Source organism: Falco naumanni, chromosome 2 (assembly GCF_017639655.2).
Source record: "Falco naumanni isolate bFalNau1 chromosome 2, bFalNau1.pat, whole genome shotgun sequence".
NCBI classification, from domain to species: domain Eukaryota; kingdom Metazoa; phylum Chordata; class Aves; order Falconiformes; family Falconidae; genus Falco; species Falco naumanni.
Genome location: NC_054055.1, coordinates 14,485,594 through 14,512,033, shown reverse-complemented (window position 1 = coordinate 14,512,033; position 26,440 = coordinate 14,485,594). Strand labels below are relative to the sequence as shown.

The 26,440-nt window shown below is 37.6% G+C and overlaps 1 protein-coding gene across 6 annotated transcripts in view; it reads left to right on the top strand.

Moving 5' to 3' along the window:
• The window catches only part of FRY (FRY microtubule binding protein), a 217,443-nt gene that overhangs the window by 175,400 nt on the left and 15,603 nt on the right, over nt 1-26,440 (top strand). For 3 of the 6 annotated variants that reach the window (XM_040583936.1, XM_040583934.1, XM_040583932.1), the window contains exons 47-56: nt 5,084-5,224; nt 5,964-6,143; nt 7,235-7,396; nt 8,242-8,316; nt 9,359-9,529; nt 11,633-11,641; nt 15,287-15,487; nt 15,904-16,065; nt 19,618-19,781; nt 20,975-21,164. In XM_040583936.1, coding sequence (XP_040439870.1) covers nt 5,084-5,224; nt 5,964-6,143; nt 7,235-7,396; nt 8,242-8,316; nt 9,359-9,529; nt 11,633-11,641; nt 15,287-15,487; nt 15,904-16,065; nt 19,618-19,781; nt 20,975-21,164 — 1,455 coding nt within the window. Of the gene's footprint in view, nt 1-5,083; nt 5,225-5,963; nt 6,144-7,234; nt 7,397-8,241; nt 8,317-9,358; nt 9,530-11,632; nt 11,642-15,286; nt 15,488-15,903; nt 16,066-19,595; nt 19,782-20,974; nt 21,165-26,440 lie in introns of those variants that run through there. The other 3 variants (XM_040583935.1, XM_040583933.1, XM_040583938.1) reach the window with 2 other exon arrangements.

Below are 26,440 nucleotides of genomic sequence, written 5' to 3'. Positions count from 1 at the left end.
GATGACAGGTCTGTGTTCATGGAATCATTTAGGTTGGAAAGGACTTTCAAGATCATTGAGTAAACCTAACACTGCCAAGTCCACCACTAAACCATGTCCCTAAGTACCGCACCTACACATCTTTTAAATAACTTCAGGGACAGTGACTTAACCATTTCCCTGGGCAGTCTGTTCCAGTGCTTGACCACCCTTTCAGCAAAGACATTTTTCCTAATATCCAATCTAAACTTCCCCTGGTGCAACTTGAGGCCATTTCATCTCATCCTATCACTCGCTGCTTCAGAAGAGAGACCAACACCCACCTCACTGCATAAATTCACCAGCTTCTTTAAAGCAGCTTTGTTTTTTGGAGCAAATTCATTCTCCCCTCTGCCAAAAGATCTACAAAAACTCAGTAGGCATCTCCAATACTGGCTATCCACAGATTTGCAAAAGCCTGAGAAGCCAGACTGCTCTCACACTTGCTCAGGCTCCCACATTTGCTTTGTCTTGGCCCTGCTACCTCAACCTGCAATTCATCACCTTGTTTGCACATGTAGGCTCTAAGTAAACAATCATATCAGATCTTAACTGATGGTGAAAGCCATGACTCTCCTATAGGAAATTAAAACAGGACCTTGAGGTTTTTCAGTCTGTTTTCAATCTCAAAGACTCTGAAGAACTATTAACTCCTCTCTGAAGAACTCTAAATCCTCCAGAGCCCTCTCCTGATAACCAAATACTGTAGAAATTGAGGTTTAACTCTTTCTGCTTTGCTTTCCCAGCCTTTGGAAAGTATTTGCCCCTCCCTCTGTTTTCCCTTTGGTGCTCTGTGTAGTTACTAGCGCTGCAGCACCTCCATGAAGGCTATTGCACGTGATCTTATTCCCCTCAAAATGGGTTTAGATGTGCATCTGGACACTCTTTCTTTGCACTTCCCCCTGTGCTGTAGATTGGCACAATGCTACTATATTAACGGCAAGTCAAGCAGGTTTTTGATCATAGTTAAGGCATGTTCCTCACATAGCACCATCATCACAGGATGACAGAGTAGTAAACACAACTTCCTTTCTCTGAATTTACATTGACTGTAGCTCTGTTGAGTCATGCCTGGGGAATATTTATATGGGCATAGGGTAGCTGCCAGTCTGGAGGAGGAGCAAGAGACAAGAAACCATGTTCTTCAGCCTGCTGAGGCCATGGAAGAGATTCTTCCAGCATTCAGAATGTTTCCCCCTTTCTTCTTAGTTAATCCTCGGACCAAGATAAGCACTGTGCTCCTGTCTTCTATAAACCAGCTGTGGGATATACTGTCAATAGGTAAAGCCAGACGGGTTAAACAAACAGCACCACTGGGCAATCTGCAGTTGAATGCTGCAGCCATTGGTTACAGAACCTCAGGTTTTAATAATCCTAGCTCAGTCCCCAGTGCTTGGGCCTGAGGGTAATTGTGAGACATGCAGTGTTTAAGAATAACAAAGGAAATCTGTGTTGCAACAGTGACCCCTCCAAACACACAGGCATACCTTTGGAAGGGGACTTTCTACCACAAATTAAGACTAGGAGAACAAATGCTCTCAGCAGAAGGTAAAAGCTTCAGTTATTGCCATTCAGACAAAAAATTGCATTTAACCTATTTGATGACAGGTAATCGCTTGTCAGCTAGGGGTGTTGGAAGAAGGGTTCGCCGGAGTCAAGGAGACGCTCAATATGAGTTATGCATCTTGCTCAACTTTATTAGTTTCTAACACTACTTATATAGAACCGATACACATGCATATTCGTAAAGCAGAAATATAATTGGCTAGTAGTCTCTAAACACGCGCGGTTCTCACACCCCTAATTATCATGACTAAAATAAGCATTCTATCCATGTAGCTAATTGTGTTGCTGTGCTTCAGCCTTGTAGTTTGTTACTCCCTATATTCCCATACCGGTCCCTGTCTTTCTTGGCCCTGCACCTGCTTTCCCAGCAGCTGTAGCTTGTTACAGCCACGGCCTGTTGGCACAACATAATTACTTGGTCTCAGGATTCAGGAATAGCTCAAGGCTACCTTTCTTGTTAACTTCAGCACAGCAACTTCAGTACAATTCTGATTACAGGCCTATTCTAATACCAGGCCTGGATTGTGCAGATCTTCAGCGATTCTAAAGCCATGCTTCTGCAGCCATTCTTCTACATAGGGGTATGATTCTGGCACAAGATAAGATGCTACAATTATGTTCTTATCCAAACCGTATAGTGACAAGCAGTCCTCCTTACTCAGTTTTACATATTACAGCTTCATCCATGAAAAATGATCATTTCTTCTAGAAAAATACTTGGGGATCTCAGTCTACAGATGAGAAAAAATCATTATTTAATAGTGCAGTAGAACTTTGAACTGCACTACCAAACCCAGCATACAAACACATTACTGAAAAACTTACTTTGATTTTATGTTACATTTTCACATATTAATTTTTAAAAATCAACCTTGTACCATGAGAACACAGTCATTCTAGGAGTATATCTGAACTGACGTGGGTCACATGGTATTCATGTGATTCATTAAGTGATTTTAATTCATTAAGTGATATCAGTGATTCATTAAGTCTAGAGTGATGCTTGGACTTAAATAGCTAATGCTATTAGGACAGAAGGGACAAGAAACCACATAGTGCATAGTAATGTACTCATGGCAGATGTTTCCTCCTCCTCCCTGTTAGATAGAGGATTGCTTGTGATAAAAGGATGAGCATTCATAACTTGTTCAAAACCAAGGAATCGCTAGAGATTAAAGCATCTGTATTGCAAGAGGAAGCATGTCTTAGATCATGCATTATCCCACTAATGGCTTGTGAAATGCTGTATTTCTTTCCCTAGTGGGCACAGAAAGCCTTTGTTTGACTGACCAACATAGTCTAAGAGCTATCTCTTCTCACCTGCTGCCAGATTTGGAGGGGCAAAGGGAACTGTCTCCTACAGTAGCACCCCAGCAGCTGCACCAACCAGCAGCAGCCAGCCCCAGGCAGCGCTTGAAGAAGCAGGCTCTGCTCTCCACCTAGTTAGGTGCTGCTTCAGGAAGGGACAGATGTTGCTAACAGAGTGTGGATCCCTAAACCCAGATAAGACCCAGATAGTTACCACATGCTAAGAAGAGAGGAAACCACAATTCTTCAAAATGGTTTGTATGGACCAGAGTAAAAGAAAAAAGAGACAATGGAGAACAGTAATGATTTCTTCTTACAAATATAGTGGAAACTCTTTGTGCTGAAACTCACTGATCCAAATGATATGTTACCCCAACTCCATCCAACATGAAATACTCTTTCTTGTTACAAGTTCATAATGTATTTAAGAACATGCTTGGACAATCAACCACCACATACACTCATCTAAGCAAGTGAGAACTGGCACAGTCCACAAATGTTTTAGAGTTCAATGGCCAAGAGCTGTTTAAATCAAAGGATTCTGTTGGCAACATATTTATACAAACTAGAATGGAAACTGGAAGCATTCAGAGATAAAGTTCCTAGAACAGCTTTCTAATCAGCAATAGAGACAAAATTCCCATTATTTCCCAGGAATTCCTTTTCCTGTCGCAAAAGTGGTTATCTGATGCATAGCCTCTGTCAGAGAACAAAAATACTTCTTTCATCCAGATAGTTTCTTCTAATCCTTTATTCCTACACTGAAATGGTATACCAGCTGATGTGCTGATCATATGAACTATTTACAAGGAGGCAATCAAACCTTCTATTGCAAAGTCCTAATGGAAGACAAGAAAAAGTCTATAACCCTGTTTCTAAGAATTGCTAAGCGCATTTTATCTGTCAGTAAAGGTACACATGGGCTGAAGCGGGTTACCAAGTAGTACCTTTAATTTAAAATTCTTGCTGTCTTTTTGTAGAGGAATAGATAAAGCACAGTGAGTTCCATCTGTTTGCTGTTAATGGAATTTGCCTTTGTTTTATGAATCACTAATTACTACTCTTTTTTAATGATGAAAGAAATCAGAAGATATTTAGCAGGGTGAGATAGGTGTGTGTCCTGCCTGATCATTCTGGTTTGGCTGGTGTGAAGTGTTCTTATTCAATAACAAGAGGAGCCTTGTCATTCAGGCCAGTGAGGACATCTAAGAAATTACAAGACTCCACTTGGATAACAGCTGAAATTTTCTTCTGATGGAAGACATGAAGCAGGCTAGAGTTTTTACAAGTCATTGTTTTCTATATCCTAATATCTCTAGTAACCAACATTAGAAGAACTTTTTTGTTGGCCTGAAGAGAAGGACAGAGTCTAGTCTTGAGCCTCTGGTGACTTCCAGCAGTAACATTTGATTGCCTCTGAAATTTGTGGGGTGGGACAGTACCTGTCACCAATGAAAAAAGTGCTAGCTTTCAGGAAATTTTCAGCTGAGATATTTCACACATGTGCAAACATAGCATGGCTGTCTGTATGCCTCCTGAGTAATTCTCATGTATATATATTTGCACAGTTGCATTTCCAAGGTTCATTGTGGCATTCTGGGATCTATACTCAGGTGTTCTGAAAATCTGGGATTTAGATCAAGCCCTTCTTTGTATTGCCCTCTACAGTAAGAGAGCCCAGGGACTCCATCTCCTCCTTAATAGAAAATGTTTCCTTGGCAGTTACAACCTGTGAGCACTGGCAGTCAAGTATACTTGGATAAATATATATTGATGTCTGAATAGTAGTAATTTTGTCTCTTCAGTAATTCTGTTTTCTTTTTTCTCACTGACTCTCCACAAAGGTAGACATAAAAGGTACTCCCCTGTTTTGATTGGATGTGTTTTCCCAGTTACAGTATAAATTTCACCTACCAGTTGACTCAACTGCTGAATGTGTTTTCTGGATAAGTTAGGGCAGGCATATATAAAATGTATGTTTCATTATCAAAACAGGCTAGCATTTGGCTCTCAACATAAAGCTCTTTTTTATTTCACACTTGTATCATCATCACTTGTAAAATTATTGTAAATGGCATTGCAAAATCAGTAAGTGAAGAGAGATTGACGGTGCAAATGGTATTCATGAAACTAGTAGCTTTTTCCATAAGAAGAAATGTCTTGAATTTTTTTTTTTTTTTTTTTTTTACAGCTACTAGAAAAGGGCCTTCCTAGTATGCAACAGTCCCTCTTACAGATGATCTACAGCCTTCTTAGTTACATGGATCTGTCAGCTATTCCTGTGAAACAGTTCAACATGGAAGTGCTAAAAACCATTGAAAAATATGTGCAGGTAAATACCATATCTTCTTTATATTAACATAGGAACTTCTCAGTATTTACTATTGTAAGTTGATTTTCTTTGTAAGAGTTTAAGATCAGATTAGCAGGGGGGACTGCAGCTGTCCAGTGTGGTATCTAGTTTATGAACATCTTGGTGCCTGATAGACCACATGGCCCCAGATGAGATGGCTAGTTGTGCACTCACTGTGTGGGAAGGGTTAGGCTGCAGCTACACTGCATCAGGAGCAAGCTTAATACCAGCAGAGCCTGACTGTCCACTCTTTTTAATTATTAGTGTGAGGGAGATGTGGCACAAGCACTTCCCGTCAGAGACTTCTGGACCTAATTCTTGGCAAGTGGAAAATACTTATTTCTATGAGAAATTCACAGCTGGAAAGAGCCTGTGTCAAGTCAGCTTTGCTGCTAAATGGGGTTTCTGCAATGGCCTGTATACTTGTTCATACTGATTGAGGCATTCGCCTAGGAGATTTTAAATCGTTTGCCAAGCTGGCCTTGCACTCAGGTCTCCCAGGTTGTAGGCCAGTTTCCTGACAATGGCATCTTAGGCAAGTCTTGGTCTCTGCTGTTGGAATTGTTCTGCAAGTATGCACATTGTCACTGGCCAAGAGAGGGAAAGATAGTAATACTCCAATTACACATTTTTATTATGTGGCAAGAAAATAGGACTGTAAATAATCTTGAATGTGTGTGAATCTCTTTGTTTGTTGATTAAATGTACCTATTTCTAGAGCATTCACTGGAGAGAAGCCTTGAATATCCTGAAGTTGGTAGTTTCTCGTTCTGCCAGTTTAGTTTTACCATCCTATCAACACAGCGATCTTTCAAAAATGGAAATACATCGAGTGTGGAACAGTGCCTCCAAGGAGCTACCAGGGAAGACTTTAGAGTTTCATTTTGATATTTCAGAGGTACTATTTGTAATTCTGCTAATTAACACCTTGATTCTGTTATTTGATAATCCTAAAACATGTGTTGCAGCTCCTTATGAAAGCTGAAAAATTAGGAAAGAAGGGAAAATTACCAAATTGAAAGTCTCTTAAATTTTTTTCAATTCACAGTGGCATATTTTATGACCCATGCTGGAGGGCTCTTTCTGGATTTTTACTAGTTTTGGTTTTTTGTTTTTTGGGGTTTTTTTGTGAAGAAATTACTAGTTGTATTTAAAATTATCTGGTGGGAAAGCTGTGTTGCAGTTATGCCAACTGTAATGCCTAAGTATACTGTATGTATAGAATGCCCCTCCAAGCATTTTATACTTGGATGCCAATGTTCTCTATAACTCTTCAACACAGAAGTGTCTCCTTTAAGGGAGTACTGCCTGACTTCTGACTGAACTCTTCTACAGCAGTCTTTATCCTGCAAACCCTGTATACCTTTTGCCTTTACAGAACTGAGTGGTCCTCTTGACTTTAATGGGCAACCCTATTTATAGTTACAAACCTGCAGGACTATTTGCAGCATTGTAGGCTATTTGATATAGATAATAGTGAGACTTTGAGGTTAGAAGGAAATATGAGTGTAAAAAGCTGTCTTGTACTATTTGTATAAAGGGTTTCTTCTTGCTGTTTCTTGTAGGTATAGTTCTAGAAAATGCTGAGCATGCTATCATCAATCCAAGAAAGCATTTTAATGTTTGTTGGAAGAGGGCCAGAGTGTTCAGCACTTTTAGGAAGAACCCATTAAAAAACATTTGCAAGAAATGTGGATTTGAAATAAATCTCATAAGCTTTCTGGGGGTTTTGCTGATTCTTATGTTAGAAACTAGTTGCTTTGAGTATTAGCTATTCATGAACATAAGCACCAGCTACTAAGTATGACAGTTGTTACTCAGACATTCACAGTGGAAAATAAACATACAAAGTGACGTGGAATTCCATGCACTCTTTGTTTTACCCCTGTATATGATCTTCCTGAGTAATCTTTTCTTGCAACGGAAGCAATATGGCCCAGTATAAGTTCATCCTGGAGCATAATACTAGTGAATTACTCTCTCTTTAAGACTCCAATCATTGGGAGACGGTATGATGAGCTGCAGAGTTCTTCTGCACGAGATGGTAAACCCAGAGCAATGGCTGTCACCCGAAGCACTTCTTCAACCTCATCAGGATCTAACTCCAATGTCCTTGTTCCTGTGAGCTGGAAGAGACCCCAGTACTCTCAGGTAAACTTTTAATTAGCCCACTACTCACTAAGAAGTTGCACACAGAGCAGCTGAATTAATGCACACAGGTTCTTAAATGCTTGTGCCCTATGTACCCTATGCAGTGCTCCTGGCTGGCTGGGGTGGTGGCAGCACAGTGTCTGACTGCGTGTGCTGAATGTATTTCTTGGACTTGGAAATGGACTGAGTTATGTCTGTCTTCTGTCCTGCCAGTGTTTTTCTTTCAACCTGCAGGAAATGCTTCTCTTTAAGACCTCTAAGGCTAGGTCAGATTTAGCTGAGAATGACAGGTGAGTTCAGATACTAGCAAGGAGAGCAGACAGCATTTGCAACTTTTAAGTGCTGATTTCATGGGAAATCAGGTAAAAGGAATTCCTTGGAACAATTTTCCTAAAAGTGATGTTTAATCAAAGTAATCCTTTATTGATTTTGATCATCTGCCAGTTAAAATAAAATCTGCAAAATAGATTTATTTATTGCTTTTTTTTTTTAATATAGCAGATTTTATAGCGGTGCCTCAGGCACAATTCTGCAAAAAATAATTAGGCATGTGCTTAATTTTAAGTTTCTGCATAGTCCTTTTGAAGTGATGCACAAACACAATGTTTCCTTATTATGCTTAATAGAATTAATAGGCTAATTTAAAAATAATAAGCACCAAAATCACTAACAACATTTTTATGTTTCCTTGTACATGTAGTTGCTCTGAAAGCAACCCTTTGGGCACTTAATGACTAATTCTTTGGTTGGTTCCTCCTGATTAAAAATTATTAATGTATATTTCTAGCCACTGGGAGAATGGGTGGTTAGAAAAATGTTCACTTGAGAAACATCTTGTCTTCTAGAAAAGAACAAAGGAAAAGCTGGTGCATGTCCTTTCTTTATGTGGTCAGGAAGTTGGGCTGAGTAAAAACCCTTCAGTAAGTAGCCTTGTATTGACCATTTCTTTGTTTCATTGTGTCCTAAACTTTAAAAGTGAAGAACTTTTGTTTCCCAGAGTTGCTGACCTGATTTGCATAGTTTCATGTCACATTACTATCATTGTCATTTGTACTGGCCCACGCTGCATTTCTCAGCGTATAGACCAGTGAGTGAATGGCCCTCTCAAAGGCAATTTACTTACAGAGCTACGTATGGTTTTGCTGTGAGAGATCTGTGAAGCTACTGTAAGTTTTACTTATGCCATCTCAGTGGGTAGAGAGTAATGACCTCTGGCATTACCAATCTAGAGCCTTTATAAAGTAAAAACTTAAATTACAGAAATAAAACTGAGGGTGTCTGATTTTTTCTATTAGATAATAGTCCTAATGTTACTTTTTAAAAATTAATACTGTCTGGTTCCAGGAAATGGGCAATAGATTATCCAGGGTAGGAAGCTCTTAAAATAGTTATTAAATACTGTCTACAGAGAAAGGAAAATCTCTGAATGTTTTTGAATATGTTGTATGTCACTTGTGTTATGGTGAACAGGTCCTTTTTTTTTCTGCAAGACAGGGACCATTTAATTTTTGCAACTAAATTGCAGATACAATTATTTTTTATAGGAAAGGAAAAAGTATAGCTTGTTGTAATTTCTAATCTTGACATATTTTTTAAGATTTTTAACTAGAGAATTTTTTTATTTATTTACTATCTCATCCCCTGACAGCATTTTCTCTGCTAAGTTCCCTGAATTTTGTTCCTATAAATGTATACAAACAATCCAGGAAACTTCAATCTGCAGCCATTAGGAGGTAGCTGTAATATTCTTGGACGTGTTCCTGCAATATGAAGTTGTTTCTTTGTACGAGTTTAATCTGAAGGCACCTGTCCAACATAAATAATAAAGAGTGTTCTAAAAATACTCAGTGAAGGAATTAGGTGTGTACTGGAAATACAGTCTTCTGAATAACCAATTACAGCTTTTAGGAAGAAACAACCAGAGGGAACAGTTTGTTACAAGAGGAATCCTTTGAATTGTAGGTAATTTTTTCTTCCTGTGGTGATTTGGATCTGATTGAGCATCAGACGAGCTTGGTGTCTTCAGAAGACGGAACAAGGGAGCAGGAGAACATGGATGATTCAAACAGTGAACAACAATTCAGAGTCTTTAGGGACTTTGATTTCCTAGATGTTGAGCTGGAAGATGGGGAGGTACAGTATATTTTCTCTGAAACAGCTTTTTTATTAAAACCACTTTGATATTCTTTCTACTAAACACCATACTCTTCTTGTAACTTAAAACTTTAACTGTATAACTATAAGCTTAGTTCTGAGTTCAGATTATTTATTATGTTCACTTAGTGTTTATTTCAGTAGCATAACAGTAAGAGGCTACCACACCCTTCCTTTCTGGATCTGCTTTAGGAAACTCTGCAAAACTGTTACTGGAAGATAAAGCCTCTGTTCTAGTACCTTTTCAGTGAATTATTTTAAATACATTTTTTAAAGTTCTAAATTGTTAACAAATATATATTTGCTGATTGAAAACCGATAAAATGAAATCATTGCAAGTCTGTTAGTTCATGAGTAACCCTCCAAAACATGAATTCAGGCCTTCATGCTGTTGTTACTCCTGCGACTGCTGATGAAATCACTAACGCTTAGAGAGATGTACCTTCCATTCTGCTTAGGTGTCTGTGATTTCATAATTTCACGCAGGAGCTAAACAGAACCCTGAGGGCCCAGATCAGGTCTTGGCAGGTGAAGCCTGTCAGCTCACCTTGAGCTGAAACTCCCGAACTGCTGAATTTGTGGTGGCTACACCCTTTAACCTTGCTTATATCAAGTGTTTCTTTCTATTTGAGTGGGAAAGGCCAAAAATGAATATCCATTGCCAAACAAGTCTAACAATTCTGTTGCTATTTAAAAGTTCAGAAACTGTTAGCTCTTCTGAAGTACTGAAGGTTCAGATGTTCAGCAAACTTAACAGTTTAATAAATTGTCTTGTCATAATCTGAACTAGACTTTAACATAAATTCTCTCAGGCATTACTCTTAGCCCTGAGAACATGTGAACAAGGAGAAATAATCAGTTTTCTCCCTGGTTGAATTACTGCAATAAAATAATTTAAGGTAAACAGACCCCTCAGGTGTGAACTCACACACATCTGAATTTTATTTTTTTTTCCAATGAAGAGAAAGGAAGGAGTGGAAAGAGAGGTTGCAGAGTCCTTATTTTCCACGTCAGGAATCTCTGTGTCAAAATACAGTAATTTTGGCTCACAGCTGCTCATGACTTTGCTAAAAAAAAAAAACCAACAAAAAATCAGTTTGCATCAATGGTTGAAAATACATTAGCCAGATACTATAAAGGAGCTTTAATGTTGCAAACTGGTAAATGATTAAACAGCAATGCCAGGTTGTTTGTCAAAAAGTATACCAGCTGCAATAATTTTTGTGTCTTCAGTGTTTTCAAGATATTACAAGGACTTAGGACTGCAGTTTTGACTAAATATCACATGATATTTTTCTGTCCAGTGAAACTCAAGAGTTTCTTCTTTCTCTTCACCAGTTAAAACCATATACAGATTACATATAAATGTGCAGAACAATTCCTATCAACATGAGTTTACCTTCATGTACTGTGACCCTGTAAAGATATGTTTTATATATGTGGCTAATGCCAAGACTGAGGCCCAAATTAATTGATATACTAATTGTCATAAGTTGGTTGTGGAACAGATGCTAAGTTTGTCTAGTTTTATGTGAAGCACAATGAAAAATGTAGTCTTTTACTTAATACAGATTTTACATTGCTGTGGATCTGAGACATTGCATTCCAAGGTTTAGTCCAGACTGACTTACTACTGTTACAAATAAATAGATACTTTAGCCAAATTCAAACCTAGTACACCAGACTAGGTATACTCTATATTCTCTAACAAGTGAGTTTTAACTGTATCATTTACATCAGGTCTGAATTTGATATATTCATAAATATTAATAAAACAATGTTAGAAAATTTAAGCGCGCAAGGGCACAGTCTTTCAAAAACAACCTTATGGTTTAAACGGGCCAGCAATGCTTGTATCATCCCCAGACCACAAGATGTACTTGTTTGAAATTTCATGAAGATGTGAAAGCAAGTAATGGTTATTTTTAGACTTAAAAGATAGGCTGAAGAGTTGAAGTTTCTGTGATAATTTTAGTTACAATTGTAGGCCAATGTTTGTCTGTGATGTCATTATTTATTAATGCAGTAATTTTACATAGATTCTTTCTATTTGTTTTTCTGTCTGTTATATCTGCTACCCAGGAACTTCAGGTAAGAATGCTACTTGAACTCAGATGTGCCAGCATTTATGTCTTCTTGCAAATTTGTATTCTAGAATAACATTGTAGTTTCGTTGTTGCCCTCCCCCTCTTCAGTGTGTGCATAGGTGGGTGGGTATGTGTGTGCTTGCACTTCTGACAGGTGCTTCATTTTTTGTCTTGTATTAGAAATATTTTTAAGGTCTTTTTCAAAAATTCTGCTTCATTTTAAGTTTCTCTCTGACATGTGCAACAGTCTTCACAAATTGTAAAATATCTTAGTTCTAGGATCAACTTTTTTCAGATTGAGCCATTCCTGCTTTTAGTATCTTTGTGCATGAATAGTACATAGAATCGAAAGAAAACTTTATTATTTATAATATGGTAAATTTGGTCCATTTGTTTCCATGGGAAAATGATATATAATTTCCAGCTTTCAGATGTGGTATATTGGCTTCTGTTAGCACCTTGCTAAAGCCGATACCTCTTCAGAAAGTTTAGATCATTGCCTACCAGCCTGAATTAAATGGAATTAATTAATTAATTCACACAGCTTAATGTAATTCAGCTGTATACTCCTAAATTTGCTGTACTCATTTACTATGTAAAGAAAACTGAAAAGGTGCATCAGTCATTGCCAGTTTGGGACCTAAACTTGCAGATAATCGATGGATAGAGAGAACTGAAATGATAGAGAGTCATAGTGAGTTGTACAAGTGATACAAAAATCAGCAACAACAGTATTTTGCATATTTGTTTCTGACAGTTTGTACATCAGTTATTATGCAAACACAGCCTCAAAAAAATCTTTGTCTCAAAATGCGTGTGGTCTAAAAGATACAACCACATGGAAACAGTGCCTTACTATGCAGTTCAACAGTACCTTTGCCTATACCTACCATACCTGTGCGACTCCATTAACTTGGCATACCTTGTCAATACAGTCAGGATAAAAACTTGTGTGAAAGAAGCTTTGCATGATTCTTACCACTTCTGTGGAGGAGCTACACTGCTCTCCCACACACAAGGTTACTTCCCTTTTTACTGCCCTTTCTGTGTCTCTCCTTCCTCTGGGTTGTCCTAATGTTTAAAGTGGCTGCAAGCGCACGTTGGCTCCTTTGCCAGAGGGTGGGTATTGTGGGAAGCCATACTTGCTCACTGCTGGCCAGACACTTTTGTAATATGTGACTGTTTTCTTTTGAATTGATGTTTGTTACTGGTGGCTTTTTCAGATAGGAGATAGCTTTGCTCCCACTGTAGATAAAAATGAACAAGTTCTTGAATACACCTTCCCTCCTTGTTAACTGTGAAAGAAAGTTTGCTTAAGAGACTATAGGAACAACCCCATCCTCATAGACATGTGTTGACCTCTTGTTTAAATTCAGTATGATTCTGGGTGCCCCTGTAGCAAGCTTAAGTTAACCCAAACGCTATGGGTATTTGGGTTATACAGTATTTCATATCTCTTACCCCCTCACTTTTAATTCACTCCCACTTTTACCTGCATGCCCTGGAAGTGTCCCTTTTTCCTTCTTCTTGCTGGTTTCTTTCTTTAAGACATCCCAGAATGAAACTGCAGCAAGAAATATTCCCATAGACACTGGCTGCAAAGTTTGCTGGTAGCTGTACTAGGCATCATGAGGATCAGGGTGTGATGACAGTCATCTTTGCTTGCTTGCTTATTTATGTCATTTTGTTACTTGTTATTTCAGTAACTGATGTGTTTGTGGAGGATGTCTCATTGCTGCATGTGTCCTCCAGCCTTTGTGGGGGAAGATGGACAGCCAAAGGATTTGTTAAAATAAATAGCTGGGAACTGAACAGTCATTGTTATGATTTAGAGAGACCTGGTTTTTTAAATCTTAAATGTGTTCTGTTCTCTTCCTGCACAAAACTACCATATGATCCCAGTCCCAGAATGAAAACTCAGGGTTCTTCCAATAATGTCTCAACCTTCATAGCAATGTCATGTTCATTTGCTGTTGAATATAGTGCATTGCTTAGTTCTAAATGTTCTTGTGGATTACAATTCTTGCCTTGTCTTTTTCCTAAAAAAATATATTTTTTTTCTTTTTTCCTCATATTTGTTCATGAACGTTGAGCTTAGTGTCATAAAACTGAACTTTTCCTCTTTCTAATCATATTCCACAGTCCATTGCATTAAAGGGCAATAATGCAAAATAAGATCTATTTGTGCAATTCTTTTTTATTGTTAAGGAGGTAAGATTGCCACTGAATTAATTGCACTTTATGCAGTTTGGTCCCTGTTCAGTAAATGACTGAGTAATCTTGAATGGAGAGTACTCAAGTGTTTAAAATTACAGATCTGCTTAAGGGACCTTACTGAATTCTTTCTCTATGATTGCACATAATTTTAATCTGCATAAGCCCAGGAGATATAGTCACTGATTTGATAATAATAATAATTCTGATTTTTGTAGGCAGAACTGTATTTTTGTCAAATTTGTATTTAAAGGATTACTGTTAACTTGCATTTTCAGCAGTTGGTTTGCTTGTTTAAGTGTGCCATCTTGTAGAATATTGTTTTAAACAGTCAGCCCTGAGCCTTAAAAAGAAACATTTTCTCTATAAACCTCCTTCCCCTGTTGATATAAGGTTGAGGGCTTTCACCTAGATAAAGTACCCAAAACTGCAACTGGGTGCTTCTGGGTAGACCCTTGATGCTGTGTAAGGCCCCTTTGGCCTCTGTGGTTCCATTACAGGAGCAGCTGTGGACACGCTCCTGCATTTGCAGGAGAGGAATCTGACTAGACTTGAAGAAGGGAGCAAGAGAATTAATGCAATTAGAGAAAACAGTCCACTGGATACAGTCCACTGGAAAATACATAAAGTAAACAAATGGAAAAACAGTGGAAAACTAATTGTCATTTTTATACATGGACGAAATCAAATGCTCTTTGTATCGGTTCACAAGCCTAACAAATAGTTACACAATTTGCTTAATGCACTTGGCTTTATGAAACTGCATGTGGGATCAGAACTGAAAGTCAATATAAAATGTTTGGTCCATTTGACTTTGTTCTGTTTTAAATGTGAAATCTCAGGCAATGCTAATCAGGTTATTCTCAAAGTATAGTTTAAAAGAAATCAAATAAATTCAAGTAACAAAAATAAGCAATAAGGGCCTAGAATAAAAGTTTAAAGAAGTGTGCTTCTTTGGCTATTACATTTTGTGTGTAATGAAGGGTTCATTCAAATCTACTCATCATTACGGTTATGTACATAATGCGAAGATCCTAAAATCCTTAACATATGTTTTGCAATTGAACCATTGTTATGAACTGTGCTCCTAATACTTCTAAACATCATGGAAGAATCCCTTAAAATTGCTTCCAAACTTTTTTTTTTGCCTGTCATTGCTCTACCAGTATTTAGGTGTGTGTCTGTATGGACTTACAAAAACAAATTCTTAAATCAGCAAATGCATGAAAAACACCTAATACTGAAAAGACTGAATCTTCATTTAACTGTCATTTCCATGCTTCTGCTCTTTTCTCCAGGTGAACAAACAAAATAATGCTTATATGAAGTTTGTATTATATTTTTACATCAAAACATTTTTTGAGCTAACTTTGATCTAATGATTTGTATATGATGAGTTTCAAATCAAGGAAGCTGACCCTGTATCTGATTTCAGGGTGAGAGCATGGACAACTTCAACTGGGGAGTACGCAGACGGTCCCTGGATAGCCTGGACAAGTGTGACATGCAGCTGCTGGAAGAGAGCCAGCTCTCAGGAAGCACACCCAGCCTGAACAAAATGAACCACGAGGACTCCGATGAGTCATCAGAGGAGGAGGACCTGACCACCAGCCAAATCTTGGAGAACTCAGACCTAGTAAGTTGCAAACTTGCTATTTAAGAAAAGATAGGATTGTGGTTTTAAATAACCTGGGCTTTAAGTTTCTTCTCATCCAGGTGCAATCTAACCAGCTGAAATTGGGGGGTGGCACGCAAAAACTAGGTGACAGTTTTGCACAATTGGCCAGTAGTAAATCTTTCTGATGTATCTAATACTTAAGGGCAAGACTCCAGTTTGGTTAACTGAGTCAGGTTTTCATTGTTCACTTCTGGGATGCTTGCATGCAATTTTTATGATAGAAAAATCAATTATGATTGAAAAAATGTTCATGTGCAAACTAAGAAAGCCACCATCACTACCCTTTAGGAAAATGTCTGCTTTGCATGTTCATAAAATGTGTGTGGTAGGGTAGCTATATACTCAGTTCTGTGCTTTTGTTGTCTTTTAAACAGATTATAAATCTTTCCCCATCTGAGGATACAAATCATATTGACTCGCTTTCTACATCATGTGATGCAACCTCAGCAGACCCTCATCATTTTAATATAGGAACGTCCAGCTTTAATGTGTCTTTGCCTGATGTGAATAATCTCCAAGTGTCTGAAGGATCCAAGGTGAATACACTTTTACTTTCTTTTCCAACTGGACTGTATTTTACATAACACTTTTACAACAAGTTTAGTTTACTTCCATTTTTACTAAGCATTTGATCTGTGAAAGTACATTCTGATTTCCTGTATGTAGTGGCATAGTACAATATATTCATATTTTCCTGCACATTCATACCCTTTCCTTTCTATTTACACTTCCTCCATTGAAAGATTTTATTTATCGTTTCTGAAGTATATTGCACTACATATACACCAAGATACTACAAGCTGATTGGAAGACAAATTCATGAACTGGTTACAAGTTACAACCCTATGGGAATATTCTTTTGTTCTTCATGCCGATTTAAAAGAATGATATGCCAGCTCATGTGGTGGGTGTACGCATGTATTCTCTGAGATATTTTGTATGTGGGAACCTATTGTGCAGTTGTGTGCACTGGATTCAGTTCTTGCATTTTGGCAGACACTCAGAAATTTTAAATTCATTACCACAATACTAAGCCATCTTGGGGTGGCGGAGGGGGCAGGATTTGCAAGGCTACAACAACCATGTTCAGCACAGTTTATTTCACACAGTTGTATCAGAAGATGCACATAGAGTAAGGTTGGTAAATTATTATCAACTTTGGGATGGCTTCTTTATTTTCTCTTTGATAATACTTTTTTGTGGGAGATCAGATGAACCTACTTTTCTCAATGTCTCTCCAGAAATATAAACTGGGGTGGGGTGTGGGAGAGAGGTTAGTGGTTTTATGACCCTGTTGCCTTACCAGTAAAGCTTTCTCTGTCATGTCTAGATCAGGTAGCTTCTGCAGAAAAGGCAGTGTAAGAGAATGGAGCAGGGGAAGAACATGTCTTGTGTAATCATTGGCCAGTTCTTATCCTTGGTCCCCTCTGAATGCAGTCATACAAAAAACTGATACAGTACTGCTAGCACTGCATATAACAGAAGTAATGGAAACTTCTAGTGAAGAGGTCATAGAAAAGGAGGTTGGAATTGTCCTGAATATTGAACAGCTTTTTTGTGTCAGAAACTTCCCCAGGAGGAATAAGGGACCAGAGGACAGAAACGTTGGTAAGGATAGGAAAGGAGGGGAACCTCTCGAAATAATGGCTGTGGAAAAGGTAAACTCATGATGTTTTGTCAAAACAACTGTTAGTAGACAGGTTACCACTTAACCATAAGCAGCAGAAGTTGGCTGAATTTCAGTTCAGGAAGCTGCAGTCAGAACAGATGTGTTTGCAGGTGGTGACTAGTTTCATGCATCAAGCTGCAGCAGCTGTTGGTCTGTATGTATATGAAGACTTGCAAATGATAGTACATGAGTTTCATATTTGCCTGGGGTCTTAGAATCTTTAGTGTGAAAATTCCTTTCGTGTCATAATACCCATGTGCCAGTGTTCATCAAAAAATAAAAGCTCTGGAAAAAGTAAATAAGTAAAAAATGTAAAATCACAGCAGTCTCTTTTGGGACTGACAGGCAAATTCAGCTAGTCCTGGTACAGGATTGATATTGGTGAAATACATAACCCAAGTTGACAGGGATTTACAAGTGTTACAGACATGTTTGAATTTATAAGCTTTATACAGAATGCCTTCTTAGTGTTCTTTGCATCAAAGATATTTTCTTCTGGTATTTATGCTTCTGTATTTTTACTGAAAACAAAATTGAGTCAGTAGAAACAAAGTTAAAATGCCTGGGTTTATACTTACTTAAAGGAAGAAGCAATCAAATTTTTAGACAGAAAACTTGAAACTTATACCTAAACAGTTTTTACTTATTTTATAATAGAAAATCTGAACTCTATGCTGTTTCTCTTTTCCTCTGAGTTCTTATTTTCAGACAGCTGATGATATGTCAGCAATGCAGAGGAAAATTCTTGTTACTACTTCAGGGCTGTTCAGAAATGCTCAGTTGTCACATTATAAGCAAACAAAACACCACTTCAACTTTTAAATAGATGCAGTGAATGAGAGCAACAGACTGATTAAGCCTCTTCTCAAATGTTTCAGTGCCAAAATCCAGGTATTATTGTTAATGGCTGGTAAAGATAGTCATCACAATAATTAAGGTAGTATTTATAAGGGATTCGAAAGCAGTGATGGATAATGCTATGAGGGATACAAAGATTCAGATGATGCTATTTTATATATTTTTCAAGTTATCTAAACTGAACAGTTTCTGGAAGTGTACTCCAATCCTGCATGAATATTTGGAGGTAACTTTTTTTTTTTTCTTTTTGGGCATCATATAGTAGTCCAGTGACTGGGAGGTGTTTGCTTCCTCCTTTTTCCTCGCTTACCCTATCACATCAAAATGTGTTTTATTTATACAAATACCATCATTGCAGTGAACAAACCGATGGTTCTTTCAAGATAATAGTTCATATTTGAAAGTAGTTGATACTAACTACTTCTTGAAGAAGCATGAAACATTTATGCTTCTTGTCAGCTGCTCTGATTCCTATTCTGGTGATTTAACTATATAGCTTTCATTTCTCTTTTCAACATGGTTTGTACCCTGATTCATTTCATCCACCCTGAACTCAGGAATATTCCTGTCCCTTTCACCTAGAAAACAACAAACAAAAAAACCTTTCTCCTACTTAATTTCTGATGCTGTCCTTTGTGATATGAGTCTTGTTTAAGTTTTAGAAGTACAAATCGACAGAATTTATCGGTAGGATCCAAGCAGGTCTGTGAGCTGCAGAGGGACACTTTTCTCTTTTAATTCCACTTGCCACAGATTTCCCTCCCTAGCAGCTCCCAACACATGTACATGCACATGTACCTGTGTGCATAAACTCACACCTTACAAGATACCCCCCCCCAAAAAAGATAGAGTTTGAGCTACCCACTGCAGTCATCCCTACAAGAACTGCTTTGCAGGATGCTGTGGATCATACAGACAAAAGCTAAAAGATTAAAACTGAAACAAAATTTGTTCAGACTAAAAATGCAAGAGAAACTGGAAAGTTTCAAAAAGAAATCAAAACCTTTAGGTGCTAGTGGATGAAAAAGGAAGGAAATAATGGAAACATAATCCTTTTAATGGCCTGTAGAATGCTTTGGATTCCTCTTGAATGGAAGTTATTATGTAAATTACATGCTAAAAATAATTATCAATTCAAAACATGCACAGAGTCTTTCAGACAGTGATAGTTTTCAATTTTAAGAGGCTTTAATACACTCTTGGACACTACAAAGTGATAAGTGACAAGGACAGCCTGACAGTAACAAGAATGCTATTGTTTTTCCTGAAAAAAATCCTCCTTGCTATGTTGCCAAATGCGTTGAAATCTGAAATTCTTCTCTAGACAAATCAAGTTGAAAAAACGCCTTAAAAATAATACTGATCCAAGAAAATAAGTTAAGCAAATACGGTATTTTTGAAGAAGTATAACTTGATGCATGTAATTTATGATCTGTGGCTTTTTATCTGTGCAATTTAACATGTTGTCAGGTGGATTTTTTCATTAAATGCTTTCTATTTATTAGTGGAATTAACTTACTAATTTGCTGTTTTTCTAAGACATCATCATTCACTCCCCTAGGTTGAAACTGTACATGAAGAACAAGATACAGCAGTCCATGAGGATGATCTTTCGGGGTCTACAAATGAACTCCCTGGAGTGTTCGAATGCAGTGATAGCCTTAGTCTGGATATGACAGAGACCGAAGAGAAAGTTGACAGGCTGGAACAATTTGCTCTTGCTAGGTACTTGCTATTATTCATGCAAGTTCTTTTATTGTTTTACACTGTACGGCAAAGTGGTAACAAGTTAATGGAATGGCTGTTTTGCCCACAGGAGTTACAAAATTTTCCTAAGTTTAGAGCAGTGAGAAGACAATTACCTAATTACCTGCATATTTATCATACAACTCAAAAAAACCCCCAAGATCTTCAAGGAAGAACAAGATACGTTTTTTTATATACATCTGTGCAGTTAGTCATTATAGATGTAATATATCTAATCAAAAGGAAGAAAAAGGATTTTTAAAGATTCACAATATTGGAAATACTCCTTAGTTAGCTGTTCAGCAGATCAGCCATGCATTAATCTTTCTGATTTCTTACGGGTCATAAGGAAGTCACATATTGTCAAAAATCCCATCTGTATACTCTTGAGGCTGCTGGCGAGTGTGGCTGGACCCCAGTATATGTTGCAACAAGGCATCAAGATTTTTCCATGCCTTATGGAGCTCTTGCAGATTTTGGATGCTGAGTAGACTACAATTAGCCCATATTTATGGAAAGAATTAGGATATATAAAGACGCTCGCTCCCTGTCTGTGTGCCACATGTTTCAGAACCACAGTTCCTGTTCTTGGGAGCCATAGAAAGTTATTTCTCCGTCCCAAAGGATAACACACAAGATCAAGTAGCTTAGTGCCCTTTAAAAATGGTAGTCAGCCTGTTTCACTGACTGTGGAGTGCCAGAATAATGCTCTGTCCTAAGAACAGTGTGGAGAAGGGATGGGTCTTCTCCAATCCATTCCCTTGGGGGGAAACCAAACAGGTCAGTATATATAATGTTGGTACTCAGTGAGATTGTTCTCAGTATTTCTGCTCTACATTACTAAAACCAAGTTTTGCTAAAAGAGGTTTTCTTCATGGCCTTCATCCTCCTGTGAAGTTTCAGCCTTCTTCCTCTGAACAATCGTAGGATAAAACGATTCAAGTATTCTGAGATGCTAATGGCCTGAAGATAAGGATTCTGATTTGGAGGGGTTTTGCATTGTAGCCAACATTTTGCCATCCTTCAAACGTAATTTGAAAGTCCATTAATATTTTTAGAAAGGTGCTGTAATTTGTCCTGTGATTATATCTCCGTTACAGAGTAATTTATCTGCCACTTTCTTGGTATTCTTCTTTCATCACGGGCTTGTTGTATTTTTTTTTCTCCTTTAGTTTTGGAGATGTTGATCGAAATGCTTCCCCTCCTCCCTCACCGTTTTTTTCTGCCATCCTTGCTGCATTTCAGCCAGCAGCATGTGATGATGCAGAAGAAGCCTGGCGTAGTCATATCAACCAGCTCATGTGCGACTCCGATGGTTCCTGTGCAGTTTATACATTTCATGTGTTCTCTTCCCTGTTTAAGGTGAGGAAATAAGTTTAAGATGCAAAATCAAAATGTTTAGATTGTGGCTGTTAGGATGGTTCTTTATGGTAGTACCAGTAATGAACTGCTAGGTATATAACCATTGTAATTTTGCATGCTGCAGAATTACTGTACTAGGTTTTCCTGCAGAACTGTCTTCTAGGACCAGTTTTGTCATAAAACCAGTATGTATCTCATACTTGAAGGTTTGGGGATAATGTTTTAAAATATGGATCCACTTTAAAGAGTATTTTCTTCAGTACTTTACAAACAGCCTGAAAAAATAACGGCAAGAGACAGGAAAGAGCCATTTCATCTCAAACCATTGTTAATCTGTTCTTTCATCTCAAACTGTTGAAATCTGACCATGCCCATGTAAATGTCAACTGTATTAAATATTGTGTACCTAATCATCTGTACAGAAATATCCAGCTGCCATCATGTAATATAAATTCCACAGCCTGAGTCTGAAGACTAGAAATACCTTTCCCATTTCTAACACTGTACGCTCACAAAGATAAGACTCTTGCAAAAAGATAGGGAAAAAAAAGGAGTCAAATGTAAAAGCTGTTCTAAGGAATGACTGTTTCTACCTGTAATTAGTTTTAAAGCCTTTTTTAATTGTTTCTCTTGCTTTATATGAGGCAGCTGCAGTAACTTTAGCATGCTGCAGCGATGTACACAGCAGCCAGGCAACTTCATGTAGAATTTAAGTACCCATGATCTCAGGGTATACAATTTTTTATTAGCAATGGGTACCCCACTAATAAATATAAAATCCTAAGATCTTTTCATATCTTTAAGATTATCCTTATAAGAAAGAAGCATCATTCAATAAGATTCTCTTCTCCATCCTGTTTCCTCTATGCCCCACTGGAGTTAATTGCACGTCTTCTCTAGCTACAGAGTTTCTTGCTTTAAACCTTACACCACTGTAAAGATGGGTGCCTTACTTTCTTTTAAACACTGATAAAGAACTGTTTGGAAGGAAAAAAACAGTACTGACTTGAGTGCATGACAGTTCAGTTTTGAAAATTAGTCCTGTTTTTCTTCATGATGTGTATTTCAGCTTTTGTTATGTCCTAGAGGTTAGTAGCCCCGTTTAAGTGTTCTGAGAGCTATTTGTTCTATTTGTTCTCTTTGAAGAGGTGAAAAGGAACTGGTGTCACACTTCTGAAAACTAAATCAATGATGCTGTGTAACACAATACCTAAAGTTTACCTGTAAAGTACCTTTTTAACTCTAAAAGTACCTTTTTAACTCTAAAACATGGCATGCAGACACTACGTCTGCTGATGTGCTTGCCCTATATTCAGAAGATAGCCTACTCATTTTCTTCAGTTGATACTGCAGGAGAAAGATACAATACTGGTCTCAAAAAAAATGTTAGTAACAGCAAAACTTGAATAACAGTGGTGAAAAAAAAAATAAATCAAATATGGTAATAGTATCAACAAACCAGAATTTTCTAGCTGGAGTCACAGCCATATTTTTAGTTAATAAAAATAGCTTTGTTCTCTTCAGGGTTGAAACATAGTAGTATTATTTTCCCAGATTTTTTTTGTAAGATCCCAGCTTGTCTGGAATTGTGTTTTGGTTGCACCATCAAACTTTGCTATTCATCCGCTAGCTTAAAAGACATTTGACCCTCACCAACAGGAAGTTTCAGAAACAAGCCCAATGTGTGCTAGGCTTGCAACGCAAAGTGCTGCCAAAATATTTAACTGAGAAACAAAATCCTTGTTTGGAGGAGCTTGTCAACTAAATACTTGGTGAAGTGAAAGAAGTGCAGTTTCCAGGGCACCTACATTTCAGCCTGCATCATGTTAATGGTATCTTCTTGGCTGTTTGCCCACAACACACTAAACTTGTTTAAAATTCCTGAAATTATTTAAGTGCTTTTGATATAAACAAGTCATAGCTCAGAGGTCTCTGAATTATATTTACGGCTTCCTCTTTGTATTCCATCGAATCAAATGTCTTCCAGCAGGCCAGCAAGTTCCAAAAGAAGTAGATTTGAGAGCTAGCAAGTAGTTTCCACAATTGCGCCCTTTTGTTATGAAAAGTGCTCTTACCAGTAGAGGAAATGTGAGGTTAAGAAGAAAATATTCTGAGACTATTTTGTTGTTATTTACAGTGGCATAAAGCACAGCAACTATATACAGGCATATATGTATTCCTAATATGCTGGCAGTTGGCATTATTTACAGTAGTCCCATGTCATAAAGTAGATACTGCATTCAGATCTTGTTTGAAAGATTTCAGACACTGTAGTCTGCACCCAGAATGACATAGCTGAGATGGTAACTTATAGAAATGCTAGTCCATATAATTGCAAAATAAATATATGCAATTAAGTACTATACATAGATACCAAAGTACAGTCTCTTATTCTTTCACATTTTAATATTTTAAAACACTCTTCAAGACTGTTATCTTCTTAGTTGTAGATTGATACTTTTATGAATATCTGAAAATGAAAGCAGTAAAGGAAGAAAATGTTTTCTTGAATCTAGACAGTACACTGGTCAGCTTTTGATGAAGCCGTGACTGAAATGCTTTGAGGAAGTTATTTTCATAAAATAAACCAGAACTGTTAAAATACATGAGTAGATGTGTGCTGGAAGGGACCTGAAGAGTTCATGTTCCTTATCTTGCCCAGGACAGGATCAACTATAACTTCCATTCTGGTCAAATGTTTCTTAGCCATTTCCTCTAGACTGTGCTTAACCTTTAGGTGCAGATGGAACTCCACAGCATTCCCAGGCAAGGTAGTTGGATGCTTGAAATGGACTACCCCTTATCACTTGAAAACTTCTCTTTCTGTGTTTTATGTCCATGGCTTCTTGCTCTATACGCAGTGGTACTTCTCTTCTTTGCAGTTGCTGCTTATATTTGAAGACCACTACCACGATTTCACCTACCCCAAATTTTTCTTAACTTCAGATTTTTCAGTTTTCCTCATATGTCGCGTTTTCTCAACTTCTCACTAGTTGGTATGGGCTGTCTTCGGTTAGTCTGAGAAGCAAGAGCAGGTTCTGTGTTTCAGCCTAAATAAGTTCTTACTAGCAATGACTATAAGATGATCGCCTATTTTGCAGAAGGTATTCCTGTTTAAAAACTTCCGTCTGCTATCTGCTGTACGGTAGAATACAGTTAATTATTTCCCACTTGTAACCTGGTCTAGTATGCAGATCTTGTTTTAAAAAATTCTGCTTTCCTGGTTATTCTCCATCCTGAACGTGCTTTGTGGATTGTTTCATCCTAGGTGTACAACTTTGTCCTTCTTTCTTTTCCCTTCACTGCTTTTCCAGTGTATCAAGATCAGTCTGAATTCTAATTCTGGCTTCCAAGGAGTTGCCAGACCCCGCAGCTCAACTGTCCATGCATTTAATAAGCATGTTGCATATTCCATTACTCAGTATTTTCATAATGACTTTGTTAGTGCCTCAGATAGTCTCCAGTGGAATCCTACTCAATTTATCTTTCCAACTGGAGTGTGAGCTGCTGATAATTAACTCCTGAATATGGTTTTGCACACCTAGTTACCTCTAGACTGGGTTTTTTCTGCCTTGTTTCTAAGGTAGTAAATGAATTAACAATTAACATACCAACTGCTTCTCCTCCTAACAGAAAATTTTAGCCTTTCATGAAAATTAGTTAGTTTGATATGATTCATTCTGACCAAATCTGTATTGCCTATTATTCATCTCTTGCATGTTCCCCTACTTCCTGAACTTTGTGTTTAACTCTTTTGCTCTTGGTTTTTTGTGATAATTACTTTCCTCAAGTTTTTTGCAGTACCCTGTGTACTTTGAGTTCTCAAAGATATTTGTTATGGCTTTTAGAACTCTTTACCCAGTATTATAACAATCATAGCATGAATTTCTCTTACTTGCAAAGATGTAGAAATATCCAAGCCATTACTAGCAAAATCTGTTCTCACCTGTCTCATTGTTACCTGTACACAGATGCCTTTTCTGGGAGCAATAATGCAAAAGAAGGCATTAAACACATTAGTCTTTTCAACAGCATCTGTTAGCAGCTATTTCTCTCCATTATGATTCCTTGGCCTTTCTCTTAATTATTTCTAGTTTACTTGCTGACATTCTCTCTTTCTCTTACTAGTTTATTTGGCATCTCCCTCTCTGATTTTTGTGCTTACATTGCCATGCTATTTTTTGTACCCAAGTTAGTAATTTAACACGGTTTCACTTTTTGTTCTTTTTTGCATGAGTATTTGCCTGAGTTAATATTTGTGATTATAGACAGATGTATGTCTTGATATATTTTCTATCTTTGGTGCGGCATGTGCTTCTGCCCTCTTTTTAATTTTTTTTCCTAAAGGAATGGCTACCTCTCATTATCTCCTTTCCCTGTGAAGTTATTTAATGGCTCCTTCCTGCAAATTCTGAATGCACTGAAGTTGGTTGTATTATTTCTGTAATCTGTCTCTCCACTGCCTTAGTTTCATAAACTCAATTACTTTTCCCTGGGAGGGCACTGCAGCACCTAAACAGGTTGCCCACAGAGCCTGAGGAAGCTCTGACCTTGGAGCTTTCAAGACTCAGGTAGACAAAGCCATGGCTGGCCTGATCTAGTGTTGGCAATAGTCCCATTTCAAGTTGAAGGCTGGATCAGATGTTCTCCAGAGGTCCCTTTCAACCAACATCTCTTGGATTCTGTTCCATAATCTGTCTTTCTAAATTTCCTTCCACTTTTACAGTCTCAGCTAGCTCTTTTCTGTTGGTTAGGATCAAATCTAGATCTCTTTCTAGAGATCTACAGCAACAATTTCACTAAGACTTAGACTGTATCTTTCTTTTCAGAAGACATCGTAGCAGTAAATCTCCCAACTGTCGCCAAGGCCTATGAGTCAGATGATTCTGCTAGTTACTCATAAAAATAATCATTTTGGTGGTAGTTAGTAAGAAGAGCCTCTTGCCTCTGCTACAGACTCGGTGCAGCAGAGAATCTAAACCATGTGCTGAGTGACATGCATAGTGCTTTGTGTCTGTGTTGAAGTAAGATGGTAGAAACCTATAGTAAGACAAGTATGAATCTATCCAATCTTAACTGTGCTCAAATGTTTTAGAGAGAGATTCACTAATAAGCAGTTATGAGATTAGTCTGTAAAGGCAGTTTCTCTTTAACCAGTTTATCAATTATTGGTAGTGTATACCCTACCTACAACATGAGGGCTTATGTAGCTTTTAAATAAAAAAATCATTCAATCCAGCAGATTCCATTGTCAATAAAGTCTGAATTCAGCATAC